At 22.7% G+C, this 17,674-nt stretch overlaps 1 protein-coding gene across 1 annotated transcript in view; it reads right to left on the reverse strand.

Moving 5' to 3' along the window:
* Positions 1 to 252: 252 nt before the first annotated feature.
* LOC143228479 (WD repeat-containing protein 17-like) overlaps positions 253 to 17,674 on the reverse strand; it is an 83,492-nt gene continuing 66,070 nt past the window's right edge. The window contains exon 22 of the mRNA XM_076459731.1: positions 253 to 453. Coding sequence (XP_076315846.1) covers positions 253 to 453 — 201 coding nt within the window. The remainder of the gene's footprint in view (positions 454 to 17,674) is intronic.

Here is a 17,674-nt window from a genome sequence, read left to right on the forward strand (position 1 = left end):
AAGACAATGTATTTTATCAACTCTAATTTGCTTAAGTTTCTTTGAAATCATATAGGATCAGTATGGTCCAAAACATATCAGATGTACACAAGTTATGAACAGAGAGGCTGTTAATATAAAGTAGCATAATGGATATTAAAGTTGTATAAAGTTATGTTAGCAAGTCATTACAAAGACAAAATTTATTTATTTTTAAATCTTGTTTCTGAGAGAATTAATTTTTAAAAATATCTGGCTATGCATGTCCTCCTACTAATCCGAGCAGATATGTTGGTTGAGTTCTATTACTAGTTTTATTTTCGACTCACCTTTCACATATTTGAGCCCAACTTCTAATCCTTGCTGAGGGGTGGTCGAGATGAGAAAGAATTTCACAGTCTCAAAGATGTCACCATTGTTTACTAAAAGTTCTTTGGCTTTAATAATACACTCATCCACAGGAGGAAGGAATGCCTAAAAATGAACACAAAATTCCAAATTATCTCTTTCTTCATGAAGTTGGTGTGAATTGAATTTAGAAAGTTTTGTTACTTTAACTCACTTAAGTTCCTCAAGGTAAATTAGAATGTTATTTTTCATGACAAAAAATCCACTTCAAATAAAAATGTATCTCAGAACTGTTGGTATGTGTATTAACACTTTTACTATTAAAGCACTGCAAGTCAAATAAACACAACATAACCATAGAAAACACCCAGAAACAAACTACGAAAACAAATATAAACAAATGCAAAATCAAAGAAGCCCTACTTATACAGCAACTAAAACCAATATAAAGAAACATCTTTATACATGTACTAATTAACAACCCAACATCTAACTACCACACTCCCTTCAATCCCATACCCACTTATACTCTCACTCCTACGACATGCACTTTCGGCAACTGTCAGTTGCAAACTCTTTCTTTATTAACCTGATGATGACCTACAAAGGTCAAAACATTGCTCTCTGGTTTATTATTAAAAGTGTTAATACCCATACCAGCCATTCTGAGACACATTGGAATGTTATTTTAAGTTACATAGGTTCCATAAGTGTCCTACAAAAGAGACAGACAAATGATAACAAGGTAAAAGTGTAACAACACATAGAGAAAAGTTTCAAATAAGAGGGTTAAATAAGAAATCTAAAACTATAAATCCAACATGGCTAACTAGACTTCAAATGTGATGGACAAACATGAAACACGAGGACTTTTATCATATAAAGCATCAAGTACAATAAGTACTTTTAGGGATAAGAGGAAACATAAAACATATATACAGCCAGCAAAAAATAACACAGTTACTATGACTAAGTTACAAAGGAAACACATAAACGTATTGAAGTTAGGGGAATGCATATACCAACATCAAAATGTAGAAGATGGTTTTCATCACTGGATCCCAAAGACACATTTACTACCAATGGGACTGACATACAATATTTCAGATTTTCATTAGTTATTAACCAATCTGATGAATAAGTAGCAAAATGGATTTAATGTTATTTTAACATCCACCTTTCTTTAAGTTTAATATATATTCAGAAATGTGACTTATATTCCTAAATGTGTATTGTGCATGTCCCACCTGTTCTCTAAATTTGTAGAAGAGTCTTGAGAGTAAGAATACAAAAGATATGTTTTACGAAAGCACTAGAATATCATTGAATACTGTTGCCAAGTGAATTTATCAATGCTCTTGACTAATGAGTATAAATATTAACCATTGCAACATGCAGAGAGACAATTATTGAATACTGGATGTTATCTACTTTCAGTATACCATAAGCCACAGAAGCTATAATTGTGATTAATGCTTATTAATGAAAAACAACAACAGAATCTCACCAGAAACATTTGAAAATGTTTAACATTATGAATCATTCAACTTCAGAGAACTAACTTTGGATGTTATTATTTATACAAAGACATTTATAACTTTGGTAGTGAAAAATTTGCATGTGCTTGTACAAGGGCTGTTCAAAAAATAAGCGGACTGTTTGAATTGCGCCGCTCCAGTTGGTTCCAGGGGAATCCACTTGGTGTCGCTAGGTTCGCACAGATCAGCTGATTACGACGCCATTTCCCGATTGCAGATATCTTCATTTGTGTATTAGCTACGCGGTTTTAAGTGAAGTGCGATTTTTTCGTTTGGCAGATTTCAGAATGAATGACCTGAAGGAGCAACGACTTGCTGTGAAATTTTGTGTTAAACTTGGAAACTCTGCGACTGAAACTTTTGCTATGCTTAACACGGCTTACGGTGATGTTGCTATGAAGCGTATGGCATGTTTCAAGTGGCATGAACGTTTTAAGGATGGTCGACAGTCCATTGAAGATGATGAGCATCCTGGATGTCCTTCCACGTCAACTGACGACCCACACGTCGACAAAATCAACACCCTGGTGCAGGCAAATCGACGTCTGACTGTCAGGAAGCTTGCTGAAGAGTGTGGGATATCAGTTGGATCTTGTTACAAGATTTTGACCAAAAAATTGAAGATGCACCACGTTGCTGGGAAATTCAGCCCTCAGAACTCGTGAGTTTTTGGCCAAACACTCGATCACTGTTCTTCCCCACCCCCCTACTCACCTGACCTTGCTCCTTGCAATTTTTTCTTGTTCCCCAAACTCAAAAGACCCTTGAAAGGAAGAAGATTTGAGACGATTCCCAAGATTAAGGCAAATGCAACGAAGGAGCTGGAGGACATTACAAAAGAAGCGTGCCAGGATTGTTTCAACAAGTGGAAACACCGTTGGGATAAGTGTGTGCGTTGGGGAGGAGAGTACTTTGAAGGGGTCCCAGACCTGTAACTTCTAAATAAAGTACATTTTGTTTTATGACGCCAGTCCGCATATTTTTTAACAGACCTCGTAAAGCAGACAGCTAGCTTTGCCGTCAAGTGAACTGTACACGCACCAACATAGAATTAATTTGTTGTCTGTAAATGTTGAAGATAAAGTATTCAGTTCCAGACCAGATAAAAGACTCAGCATTGTTTCTAAGTTTGTAACAGTGTTAAATATAATCCATTATTTGTAATAACCGTTATTATAAATTGTACTGTTGTTTATATATTAAAATATATTTGTTTTGAAATAAAATTGTTGCAAATATCATACATTTGATACATATCAACATTCAAGTAACTTCTAAATTCAAATTTCTGGTTATTTGAAATCCTAATATGTAACATAATAAATCAGAGACCCATCCAAGATTGATTATCATGTGTAACAGCTGATATGTAACATAATAAATCAGAGACCCATCCAAGATTGATTATCACGTGTAACAGCTGATATGTAACATAATAAATCAGAGACCCATCCAAGACTGATTATCATGTGTAACAGCTGATATCTCAGAGACCCATCCAAGATTGATTATCATGTGTAACAGCTGATATCTCAGAGACCCATCCAAGATTGATTATCATGTGTAACAGCTGATATCTCAGAGACCCATCCAAGATTGATTATCATGTGTAACAGCTGATATCTCAGGGTTTTCATTGCTATAAACCAATCTGGTAAATGAGAAGTATCTCATATTTTCTTTGTTATTAACCAACCTGGTATTTTAAACATAATATTTTCTTTGTTATTAACCAACCTGGTATTTTAAACATAATATTTTCTTTGTTATTAACCAATCTGGTATTTTAAACATAATATTTTCTTTGTTATTAACCAATCTGGTATTTTAAACATAATATTTTCTTTGTTATTAACCAATCTGGTATTTTAAACATAATATTTTCTTTGTTATTAACCAATCTGGTATTTTAAACATAATATTTTCTTTGTTATTAACCAATCTGGTATTTTAAACATAATATTTTCTTTGTTATTAACCAATCTGGTATTTTAAACATAATATTTTCTTTGTTATTAACCAATCTGGTATTTTAAACATAATATTTTCTTTGTTATTAACCAATCTGGTATTTTAAACATAATATTTTCTTTGTTATTAACCAACCTGGTATTTTAAACATAATATTTTCTTTGTTATTAACCAATCTGGTATTTTAAACATAATATTTTCTTTGTTATTAACCAATCTTGTATTTTAAACATAATATTTTCTTTGTTATTAACCAATCTGGTATTTTAAACATAATATTTTCTTTGTTATTAACCAATCTGGTAAATGAGAAGTATCTCATATTTTCTTTGTTATTAACCAACCTGGTATTTTAAACATAATATTTTCTTTGTTATTAACCAACCTGGTATTTTAAACATAATATTTTCTTTGTTATTAACCAATCTGGTATTTTAAACATAATATTTTCTTTGTTATTAACCAATCTGGTAAATGAGAAGTATCTCATATTTTCTTTGTTATTAACCAACCTGGTATTTTAAACATAATATTTTCTTTGTTATTAACCAACCTGGTATTTTAAACATAATATTTTCTTTGTTATTAACCAATCTGGTATTTTAAACATAATATTTTCTTTGTTATTAACCAACCTGGTATTTTAAACATAATATTTTCTTTGTTATTAACCAATCTGGTAAATGAGAAGTATCTCATATTTTCTTTGTTATTAACCAACCTGGTATTTTAAACATAATATTTTCTTTGTTATTAACCAATCTGGTATTTTAAACATAATATTTTCTTTGTTATTAACCAATCTGGTATTTTAAACATAATATTTTCTTTGTTATTAACCAATCTGGTATTTTAAACATAATATTTTCTTTGTTATTAACCAATCTGGTATTTTAAACATAATATTTTCTTTGTTATTAACCAATCTGGTATTTTAAACATAATATTTTCTTTGTTATTAACCAATCTGGTATTTTAAACATAATATTTTCTTTGTTATTAACCAATCTGGTATTTTAAACATAATATTTTCTTTGTTATTAACCAATCTGGTATTTTAAACATAATATTTTCTTTGTTATTAACCAATCTGGTATTTTAAACATAATATTTTCTTTGTTATTAACCAACCTGGTATTTTAAACATAATATTTTCTTTGTTATTAACCAATCTGGTATTTTAAACATAATATTTTCTTTGTTATTAACCAATCTGGTATTTTAAACATAATATTTTCTTTGTTATTAACCAATCTGGTATTTTAAACATAATATTTTCTTTGTTATTAACCAATCTGGTATTTTAAACATAATATTTTCTTTGTTATTAACCAATCTGGTATTTTAAACATAATATTTTCTTTGTTATTAACCAATCTGGTATTTTAAACATAATATTTTCTTTGTTATTAACCAATCTGGTATTTTAAACATAATATTTTCTTTGTTATTAACTGGTATTTTAAACATAATATTTTCTTTGTTATTTTAAACATAATATTTTCTTTGTTATTAACCAATCTGGTATTTTAAACATAATATTTTCTTTGTTATTAACCAATCTGGTATTTTAAACATAATATTTTCTTTGTTATTAACCAATCTGGTATTTTAAACATAATATTTTCTTTGTTATTAACCAATCTGGTATTTTAAACATAATATTTTCTTTGTTATTAACCAATCTGGTATTTTAAACATAATATTTTCTTTGTTATTAACCAATCTGGTATTTTAAACATAATATTTTCTTTGTTATTAACCAATCTGGTATTTTAAACATAATATTTTCTTTGTTATTAACCAATCTGGTATTTTAAACATAATATTTTCTTTGTTATTAACCAATCTGGTATTTTAAACATAATATTTTCTTTGTTATTAACCAATCTGGTATTTTAAACATAATATTTTCTTTGTTATTAACCAACCTGGTATTTTAAACATAATATTTTCTTTGTTATTAACCAATCTGGTATTTTAAACATAATATTTTCTTTGTTATTAACCAATCTGGTATTTTAAACATAATATTTTCTTTGTTATTAACCAATCTGGTATTTTAAACATAATATTTTCTTTGTTATTAACCAATCTGGTATTTTAAACATAATATTTTCTTTGTTATTAACCAATCTGGTATTTTAAACATAATATTTTCTTTGTTATTAACCAATCTGGTATTTTAAACATAATATTTTCTTTGTTATTAACCAATCTGGTATTTTAAACATAATATTTTCTTTGTTATTAACCAATCTGGTATTTTAAACATAATATTTTCTTTGTTATTAACCAATCTGGTATTTTAAACATAATATTTTCTTTGTTATTAACCAATCTGGTATTTTAAACATAATATTTTCTTTGTTATTAACCAATCTGGTATTTTAAACATAATATTTTCTTTGTTATTAACCAATCTGGTATTTTAAACATAATATTTTCTTTTGTTATTAACCAATCTGGTATTTTAAACATAATATTTTCTTTGTTATTAACCAATCTGGTATTTTAAACATAATATTTTCTTTGGTATTTTAAACATAATATTTTCTTTGTTATTAACCAATCTGGTATTTTAAACATAATATTTTCTTTGTTATTAACCAATCTGGTATTTTAAACATAATATTTTCTTTGTTATTAACCAATCTGGTATTTTAAACATAATATTTTCTTTGTTATTAACCAATCTGGTATTTTAAACATAATATTTTCTTTGTTATTAACCAATCTGGTATTTTAAACATAATATTTTCTTTGTTATTAACCAATCTGGTATTTTAAACATAATATTTTCTTTGTTATTAACCAATCTGGTATTTTAAACATAATATTTTCTTTGTTATTAACCAATCTGGTATTTTAAACATAATATTTTCTTTGTTATTAACCAATCTGGTATTTTAAACATAATATTTTCTTTGTTATTAACCAATCTGGTATTTTAAACATAATATTTTCTTTGTTATTAACCAATCTGGTATTTTAAACATAATATTTTCTTTGTTATTAACCAATCTGGTATTTTAAACATAATATTTTCTTTGTTATTAACCAATCTGGTATTTTAAACATAATATTTTCTTTGTTATTAACCAATCTGGTATTTTAAACATAATATTTTCTTTGTTATTAACCAATCTGGTATTTTAAACATAATATTTTCTTTGTTATTAACCAATCTGGTATTTTAAACATAATATTTTCTTTGTTATTAACCAATCTGGTATTTTAAACATAATATTTTCTTTGTTATTAACCAATCTGGTATTTTAAACATAATATTTTCTTTGTTATTAACCAATCTGGTATTTTAAACATAATATTTTCTTTGTTATTAACCAATCTGGTATTTTAAACATAATATTTTCTTTGTTATTAACCAATCTGGTATTTTAAACATAATATTTTCTTTGTTATTAACCAATCTGGTATTTTAAACATAATATTTTCTTTGTTATTAACCAATCTGGTATTTTAAACATAATATTTTCTTTGTTATTAACCAATCTGGTATTTTAAACATAATATTTTCTTTGTTATTAACCAACCTGGTATTTTAAACATAATATTTTCTTTGTTATTAACCAATCTGGTATTTTAAACATAATATTTTCTTTGTTATTAACCAATCTGGTATTTTAAACATAATATTTTCTTTGTTATTAACCAATCTGGTATTTTAAACATAATATTTTCTTTGTTATTAACCAATCTGGTATTTTAAACATAATATTTTCTTTGTTATTAACCAATCTGGTATTTTAAACATAATATTTTCTTTGTTATTAACCAATCTGGTATTTTAAACATAATATTTTCTTTGTTATTAACCAATCTGGTATTTTAAACATAATATTTTCTTTGTTATTAACCAATCTGGTATTTTAAACATAATATTTTCTTTGTTATTAACCAATCTGGTATTTTAAACATAATATTTTCTTTGTTATTAACCAATCTGGTATTTTAAACATAATATTTTCTTTGTTATTAACCAATCTGGTATTTTAAACATAATATTTTCTTTGTTATTAACCAATCTGGTATTTTAAACATAATATTTTCTTTGTTATTAACCAATCTGGTATTTTAAACATAATATTTTCTTTGTTATTAACCAATCTGGTATTTTAAACATAATATTTTCTTTGTTATTAACCAATCTGGTATTTTAAACATAATATTTTCTTTGTTATTAACCAATCTGGTATTTTAAACATAATATTTTCTTTGTTATTAACCAATCTGGTATTTTAAACATAATATTTTCTTTGTTATTAACCAATCTGGTATTTTAAACATAATATTTTCTTTGTTATTAACCAATCTGGTATTTTAAACATAATATTTTCTTTGTTATTAACCAATCTGGTATTTTAAACATAATATTTTCTTTGTTATTAACCAATCTGGTATTTTAAACATAATATTTTCTTTGTTATTAACCAATCTGGTATTTTAAACATAATATTTTCTTTGTTATTAACCAATCTGGTATTTTAAACATAATATTTTCTTTGTTATTAACCAATCTGGTATTTTAAACATAATATTTTCTTTGTTATTAACCAATCTGGTATTTTAAACATAATATTTTCTTTGTTATTAACCAATCTGGTATTTTAAACATAATATTTTCTTTGTTATTAACCAATCTGGTATTTTAAACATAATATTTTCTTTGTTATTAACCAATCTGGTATTTTAAACATAATATTTTCTTTGTTATTAACCAATCTGGTATTTTAAACATAATATTTTCTTTGTTATTAACCAATCTGGTATTTTAAACATAATATTTTCTTTGTTATTAACCAATCTGGTATTTTAAACATAATATTTTCTTTGTTATTAACCAATCTGGTATTTTAAACATAATATTTTCTTTGTTATTAACCAATCTGGTATTTTAAACATAATATTTTCTTTGTTATTAACCAATCTGGTATTTTAAACATAATATTTTCTTTGTTATTAACCAATCTGGTATTTTAAACATAATATTTTCTTTGTTATTAACCAATGGTATTTTAAACATAATATTTTCTTTGTTATTAACCAATCTGGTATTTTAAACATAATATTTTCTTTGTTATTAACCAATCTGGTATTTTAAACATAATATTTTCTTTGTTATTAACCAATCTGGTATTTTAAACATAATATTTTCTTTGTTATTAACCAATCTGGTATTTTAAACATAATATTTTCTTTGTTATTAACCAATCTGGTATTTTAAACATAATATTTTCTTTGTTATTAACCAACCTGGTATTTTAAACATAATATTTTCTTTGTTATTAACCAACCTGGTATTTTAAACATAATATTTTCTTTGTTATTAACCAACCTGGTATTTTAAACATAATATTTTCTTTGTTATTAACCAATCTGGTATTTTAAACATAATATTTTCTTTGTTATTAACCAATCTGGTATTTTAAACATAATATTTTCTTTGTTATTAACCAATCTGGTATTTTAAACATAATATTTTCTTTGTTATTAACCAATCTGGTATTTTAAACATAATATTTTCTTTGTTATTAACCAATCTGGTATTTTAAACATAATATTTTCTTTGTTATTAACCAATCTGGTATTTTAAACATAATATTTTCTTTGTTATTAACCAATCTGGTATTTTAAACATAATATTTTCTTTGTTATTAACCAATCTGGTATTTTAAACATAATATTTTCTTTGTTATTAACCAATCTGGTATTTTAAACATAATATTTTCTTTGTTATTAACCAATCTGGTATTTTAAACATAATATTTTCTTTGTTATTAACCAATCTGGTATTTTAAACATAATATTTTCTTTGTTATTAACCAATCTGGTATTTTAAACATAATATATTTCTTTGTTATTAACCAATCTGGTATTTTAAACATAATATTTTCTTTGTTATTAACCAATCTGGTATTTTAAACATAATATTTTCTTTGTTATTAACCAATCTGGTATTTTAAACATAATATTTTCTTTGTTATTAACCAATCTGGTATTTTAAACATAATATTTTCTTTGTTATTAACCAATCTGGTATTTTAAACATAATATTTTCTTTGTTATTAACCAATCTGGTATTTTAAACATAATATTTTCTTTGTTATTAACCAATCTGGTATTTTAAACATAATATTTTCTTTGTTATTAACCAATCTGGTATTTTAAACATAATATTTTCTTTGTTATTAACCAATCTGGTATTTTAAACATAATATTTTCTTTGTTATTAACCAATCTGGTATTTTAAACATAATATTTTCTTTGTTATTAACCAATCTGGTATTTTAAACATAATATTTTCTTTGTTATTAACCAATCTGGTATTTTAAACATAATATTTTCTTTGTTATTAACCAATCTGGTATTTTAAACATAATATTTTCTTTGTTATTAACCAATCTGGTATTTTAAACATAATATTTTCTTTGTTATTAACCAATCTGGTAAAACATAATATTTTCTTATTTTCTTTGTTATTAACCAATCTGGTATTTTAAACATAATATTTTCTTTGTTATTAACCAATCTGGTATTTTAAACATAATATTTTCTTTGTTATTAACCAATCTGGTATTTTATTTTCTTTGTTATTAACCAATCTGGTATTTTAAACATAATATTTTCTTTGTTATTAACCAATCTGGTATTTTAAACATAATATTTTCTTTGTTATTAACCAATCTGGTATTTTAAACATAATATTTTCTTTGTTATTAACCAATCTGGTATTTTAAACATAATATTTTCTTTGTTATTAACCAATCTGGTATTTTAAACATAATATTTTCTTTGTTATTAACCAATCTGGTATTTTAAACATAATATTTTCTTTGTTATTAACCAATCTGGTATTTTAAACATAATATTTTCTTTGTTATTAACCAATCTGGTATTTTAAACATAATATTTTCTTTGTTATTAACCAATCTGGTATTTTAAACATAATATTTTCTTTGTTATTAACCAATCTGGTATTTTAAACATAATATTTTCTTTGTTATTAACCAATCTGGTATTTTAAACATAATATTTTCTTTGTTATTAACCAATCTGGTATTTTAAACATAATATTTTCTTTGTTATTAACCAATCTGGTATTTTAAACATAATATTTTCTTTGTTATTAACCAATCTGGTATTTTAAACATAATATTTTCTTTGTTATTAACCAATCTGGTATTTTAAACATAATATTTTCTTTGTTATTAACCAATCTGGTATTTTAAACATAATATTTTCTTTGTTATTAACCAATCTGGTATTTTAAACATAATATTTTCTTTGTTATTAACCAATCTGGTATTTTAAACATAATATTTTCTTTGTTATTAACCAATCTGGTATTTTAAACATAATATTTTCTTTGTTATTAACCAATCTGGTATTTTAAACATAATATTTTCTTTGTTATTAACCAATCTGGTATTTTAAACATAATATTTTCTTTGTTATTAACCAATCTGGTATTTTAAACATAATATTTTCTTTGTTATTAACCAATCTGGTATTTTAAACATAATATTTTCTTTGTTATTAACCAATCTGGTATTTTAAACATAATATTTTCTTTGTTATTAACCAATCTGGTATTTTAAACATAATATTTTCTTTGTTATTAACCAATCTGGTATTTTAAACATAATATTTTCTTTGTTATTAACCAATCTGGTATTTTAAACATAATATTTTCTTTGTTATTAACCAATCTGGTATTTTAAACATAATATTTTCTTTGTTATTAACCAATCTGGTATTTTAAACATAATATTTTCTTTGTTATTAACCAATCTGGTATTTTAAACATAATATTTTCTTTGTTATTAACCAATCTGGTATTTTAAACATAATATTTTCTTTGTTATTAACCAATCTGGTATTTTAAACATAATATTTTCTTTGTTATTAACCAATCTGGTATTTTAAACATAATATTTTCTTTGTTATTAACCAATCTGGTATTTTAAACATAATATTTTCTTTGTTATTAACCAATCTGGTATTTTAAACATAATATTTTCTTTGTTATTAACCAATCTGGTATTTTAAACATAATATTTTCTTTGTTATTAACCAATCTGGTATTTTAAACATAATATTTTCTTTGTTATTAACCAATCTGGTATTTTAAACATAATATTTTCTTTGTTATTAACCAATCTGGTATTTTAAACATAATATTTTCTTTGTTATTAACCAATCTGGTATTTTAAACATAATATTTTCTTTGTTATTAACCAATCTGGTATTTTAAACATAATATTTTCTTTGTTATTAACCAATCTGGTATTTTAAACATAATATTTTCTTTGTTATTAACCAATCTGGTATTTTAAACATAATATTTTCTTTGTTATTAACCAATCTGGTATTTTAAACATAATATTTTCTTTGTTATTAACCAATCTGGTATTTTAAACATAATATTTTCTTTGTTATTAACCAATCTGGTATTTTAAACATAATATTTTCTTTGTTATTAACCAATCTGGTATTTTAAACATAATATTTTCTTTGTTATTAACCAATCTGGTATTTTAAACATAATATTTTCTTTGTTATTAACCAATCTGGTATTTTAAACATAATATTTTCTTTGTTATTAACCAATCTGGTATTTTAAACATAATATTTTCTTTGTTATTAACCAATCTGGTATTTTAAACATAATATTTTCTTTGTTATTAACCAATCTGGTATTTTAAACATAATATTTTCTTTGTTATTAACCAATCTGGTATTTTAAACATAATATTTTCTTTGTTATTAACCAATCTGGTATTTTAAACATAATATTTTCTTTGTTATTAACCAATCTGGTATTTTAAACATAATATTTTCTTTGTTATTAACCAATCTGGTATTTTAAACATAATATTTTCTTTGTTATTAACCAATCTGGTATTTTAAACATAATATTTTCTTTGTTATTAACCAATCTGGTATTTTAAACATAATATTTTCTTTGTTATTAACCAATCTGGTATTTTAAACATAATATTTTCTTTGTTATTAACCAATCTGGTATTTTAAACATAATATTTTCTTTGTTATTAACCAATCTGGTATTTTAAACATAATATTTTCTTTGTTATTAACCAATCTGGTATTTTAAACATAATATTTTCTTTGTTATTAACCAATCTGGTATTTTAAACATAATATTTTCTTTGTTATTAACCAATCTGGTATTTTAAACATAATATTTTCTTTGTTATTAACCAATCTGGTATTTTAAACATAATATTTTCTTTGTTATTAACCAATCTGGTATTTTAAACATAATATTTTCTTTGTTATTAACCAATCTGGTATTTTAAACATAATATTTTCTTTGTTATTAACCAATCTGGTATTTTAAACATAATATTTTCTTTGTTATTAACCAATCTGGTATTTTAAACATAATATTTTCTTTGTTATTAACCAATCTGGTATTTTAAACATAATATTTTCTTTGTTATTAACCAATCTGGTATTTTAAACATAATATTTTCTTTGTTATTAACCAATCTGGTATTTTAAACATAATATTTTCTTTGTTATTAACCAATCTGGTATTTTAAACATAATATTTTCTTTGTTATTAACCAATCTGGTATTTTAAACATAATATTTTCTTTGTTATTAACCAATCTGGTATTTTAAACATAATATTTTCTTTGTTATTAACCAATCTGGTATTTTAAACATAATATTTTCTTTGTTATTAACCAATCTGGTATTTTAAACATAATATTTTCTTTGTTATTAACCAATCTGGTATTTTAAACATAATATTTTCTTTGTTATTAACCAATCTGGTATTTTAAACATAATATTTTCTTTGTTATTAACCAATCTGGTATTTTAAACATAATATTTTCTTTGTTATTAACCAATCTGGTATTTTAAACATAATATTTTCTTTGTTATTAACCAATCTGGTATTTTAAACATAATATTTTCTTTGTTATTAACCAATCTGGTATTTTAAACATAATATTTTCTTTGTTATTAACCAATCTGGTATTTTAAACATAATATTTTCTTTGTTATTAACCAATCTGGTATTTTAAACATAATATTTTCTTTGTTATTAACCAATCTGGTATTTTAAACATAATATTTTCTTTGTTATTAACCAATCTGGTATTTTAAACATAATATTTTCTTTGTTATTAACCAATCTGGTATTTTAAACATAATATTTTCTTTGTTATTAACCAATCTGGTATTTTAAACATAATATTTTCTTTGTTATTAACCAATCTGGTATTTTAAACATAATATTTTCTTTGTTATTAACCAATCTGGTATTTTAAACATAATATTTTCTTTGTTATTAACCAATCTGGTATTTTAAACATAATATTTTCTTTGTTATTAACCAATCTGGTATTTTAAACATAATATTTTCTTTGTTATTAACCAATCTGGTATTTTAAACATAATATTTTCTTTGTTATTAACCAATCTGGTATTTTAAACATAATATTTTCTTTGTTATTAACCAATCTGGTATTTTAAACATAATATTTTCTTTGTTATTAACCAATCTGGTATTTTAAACATAATATTTTCTTTGTTATTAACCAATCTGGTATTTTAAACATAATATTTTCTTTGTTATTAACCAATCTGGTATTTTAAACATAATATTTTCTTTGTTATTAACCAATCTGGTATTTTAAACATAATATTTTCTTTGTTATTAACCAATCTGGTATTTTAAACATAATATTTTCTTTTATTATTAACCAATCTGGTATTTTAAACATAATATTTTCTTTGTTATTAACCAATCTGGTATTTTAAACATAATATTTTCTTTGTTATTAACCAATCTGGTATTTTAAACATAATATTTTCTTTGTTATTAACCAATCTGGTATTTTAAACATAATATTTTCTTTGTTATTAACCAATCTGGTATTTTAAACATAATATTTTCTTTGTTATTAACCAATCTGGTATTTTAAACATAATATTTTCTTTGTTATTAACCAATCTGGTATTTTAAACATAATATTTTCTTTGTTATTAACCAATCTGGTATTTTAAACATAATATTTTCTTTGTTATTAACCAATCTGGTATTTTAAACATAATATTTTCTTTGTTATTAACCAATCTGGTATTTTAAACATAATATTTTCTTTGTTATTAACCAATCTGGTATTTTAAACATAATATTTTCTTTGTTATTAACCAATCTGGTATTTTAAACATAATATTTTCTTTGTTATTAACCAATCTGGTATTTTAAACATAATATTTTCTTTGTTATTAACCAATCTGGTATTTTAAACATAATATTTTCTTTGTTATTAACCAACCTGGTATTTTAAACATAATATTTTCTTTGTTATTAACCAATCTGGTATTTTAAACATAATATTTTCTTTGTTATTAACCAATCTGGTATTTTAAACATAATATTTTCTTTGTTATTAACCAATCTGGTATTTTAAACATAATATTTTCTTTGTTATTAACCAATCTGGTATTTTAAACATAATATTTTCTTTGTTATTAACCAATCTGGTATTTTAAACATAATATTTTCTTTGTTATTAACCAATCTGGTATTTTAAACATAATATTTTCTTTGTTATTAACCAATCTGGTATTTTAAACATAATATTTTCTTTGTTATTAACCAATCTGGTATTTTAAACATAATATTTTCTTTGTTATTAACCAATCTGGTATTTTAAACATAATATTTTCTTTGTTATTAACCAATCTGGTATTTTAAACATAATATTTTCTTTGTTATTAACCAATCTGGTATTTTAAACATAATATTTTCTTTGTTATTAACCAATCTGGTATTTTAAACATAATATTTTCTTTGTTATTAACCAATCTGGTATTTTAAACATAATATTTTCTTTGTTATTAACCAATCTGGTATTTTAAACATAATATTTTCTTTGTTATTAACCAATCTGGTATTTTAAACATAATATTTTCTTTGTTATTAACCAATCTGGTATTTTAAACATAATATTTTCTTTGTTATTAACCAATCTGGTATTTTAAACATAATATTTTCTTTGTTATTAACCAATCTGGTATTTTAAACATAATATTTTCTTTGTTATTAACCAATCTGGTATTTTAAACATAATATTTTCTTTGTTATTAACCAATCTGGTATTTTAAACATAATATTTTCTTTGTTATTAACCAATCTGGTATTTTAAACATAATATTTTCTTTGTTATTAACCAATCTGGTATTTTAAACATAATATTTTCTTTGTTATTAACCAATCTGGTATTTTAAACATAATATTTTCTTTGTTATTAACCAATCTGGTATTTTAAACATAATATTTTCTTTGTTATTAACCAACCTGGTATTTTAAACATAATATTTTCTTTGTTATTAACCAATCTGGTATTTTAAACATAATATTTTCTTTGTTATTAACCAATCTGGTATTTTAAACATAATATTTTCTTTGTTATTAACCAATCTGGTATTTTAAACATAATATTTTCTTTGTTATTAACCAATCTGGTATTTTAAACATAATATTTTCTTTGTTATTAACCAAACCAATCTGGTATTTTAAACATAATATTTTCTTTGTTATTAACCAATCTGGTATTTTAAACATAATATTTTCTTTGTTATTAACCAATCTGGTATTTTAAACATAATATTTTCTTTGTTATTAACCAATCTGGTATTTTAAACATAATATTTTCTTTGTTATTAACCAATCTGGTATTTTAAACATAATATTTTCTTTGTTATTAACCAATCTGGTATTTTAAACATAATATTTTCTTTGTTATTAACCAATCTGGTATTTTAAACATAATATTTTCTTTGTTATTAACCAATCTGGTATTTTAAACATAATATTTTCTTTGTTATTAACCAATCTGGTATTTTAAACATAATATTTTCTTTGTTATTAACCAATCTGGTATTTTAAACATAATATTTTCTTTGTTATTAACCAACCTGGTATTTTAAACATAATATTTTCTTTGTTATTAACCAATCTGGTATTTTAAACATAATATTTTCTTTGTTATTAACCAATCTGGTATTTTAAACATAATATTTTCTTTGTTATTAACCAATCTGGTATTTTAAACATAATATTTTCTTTGTTATTAACCAATCTGGTATTTTAAACATAATATTTTCTTTGTTATTAACCAATCTGGTATTTTAAACATAATATTTTCTTTGTTATTAACCAATCTGGTATTTTAAACATAATATTTTCTTTGTTATTAACCAATCTGGTATTTTAAACATAATATTTTCTTTGTTATTAACCAATCTGGTATTTTAAACATAATATTTTCTTTGTTATTAACCAATCTGGTATTTTAAACATAATATTTTCTTTGTTATTAACCAATCTGGTATTTTAAACATAATATTTTCTTTGTTATTAACCAATCTGGTATTTTAAACATAATATTTTCTTTGTTATTAACCAATCTGGTATTTTAAACATAATATTTTCTTTGTTATTAACCAATCTGGTATTTTAAACATAATATTTTCTTTGTTATTAACCAATCTGGTATTTTAAACATAATATTTTCTTTGTTATTAACCAATCTGGTATTTTAAACATAATATTTTCTTTGTTATTAACCAATCTGGTATTTTAAACATAATATTTTCTTTGTTATTAACCAATCTGGTATTTTAAACATAATATTTTCTTTTTGTTATTAACCAATCTGGTATTTTAAACATAATATTTTCTTTGTTATTAACCAATCTGGTATTTTAAACATAATATTTTCTTTGTTATTAACCAATCTGGTATTTTAAACATAATATTTTCTTTG

The sequence above is a fragment of the Tachypleus tridentatus genome, chromosome 10 (assembly GCF_004210375.1).
Source record: "Tachypleus tridentatus isolate NWPU-2018 chromosome 10, ASM421037v1, whole genome shotgun sequence".
Lineage (NCBI taxonomy): Eukaryota > Metazoa > Arthropoda > Merostomata > Xiphosura > Limulidae > Tachypleus > Tachypleus tridentatus.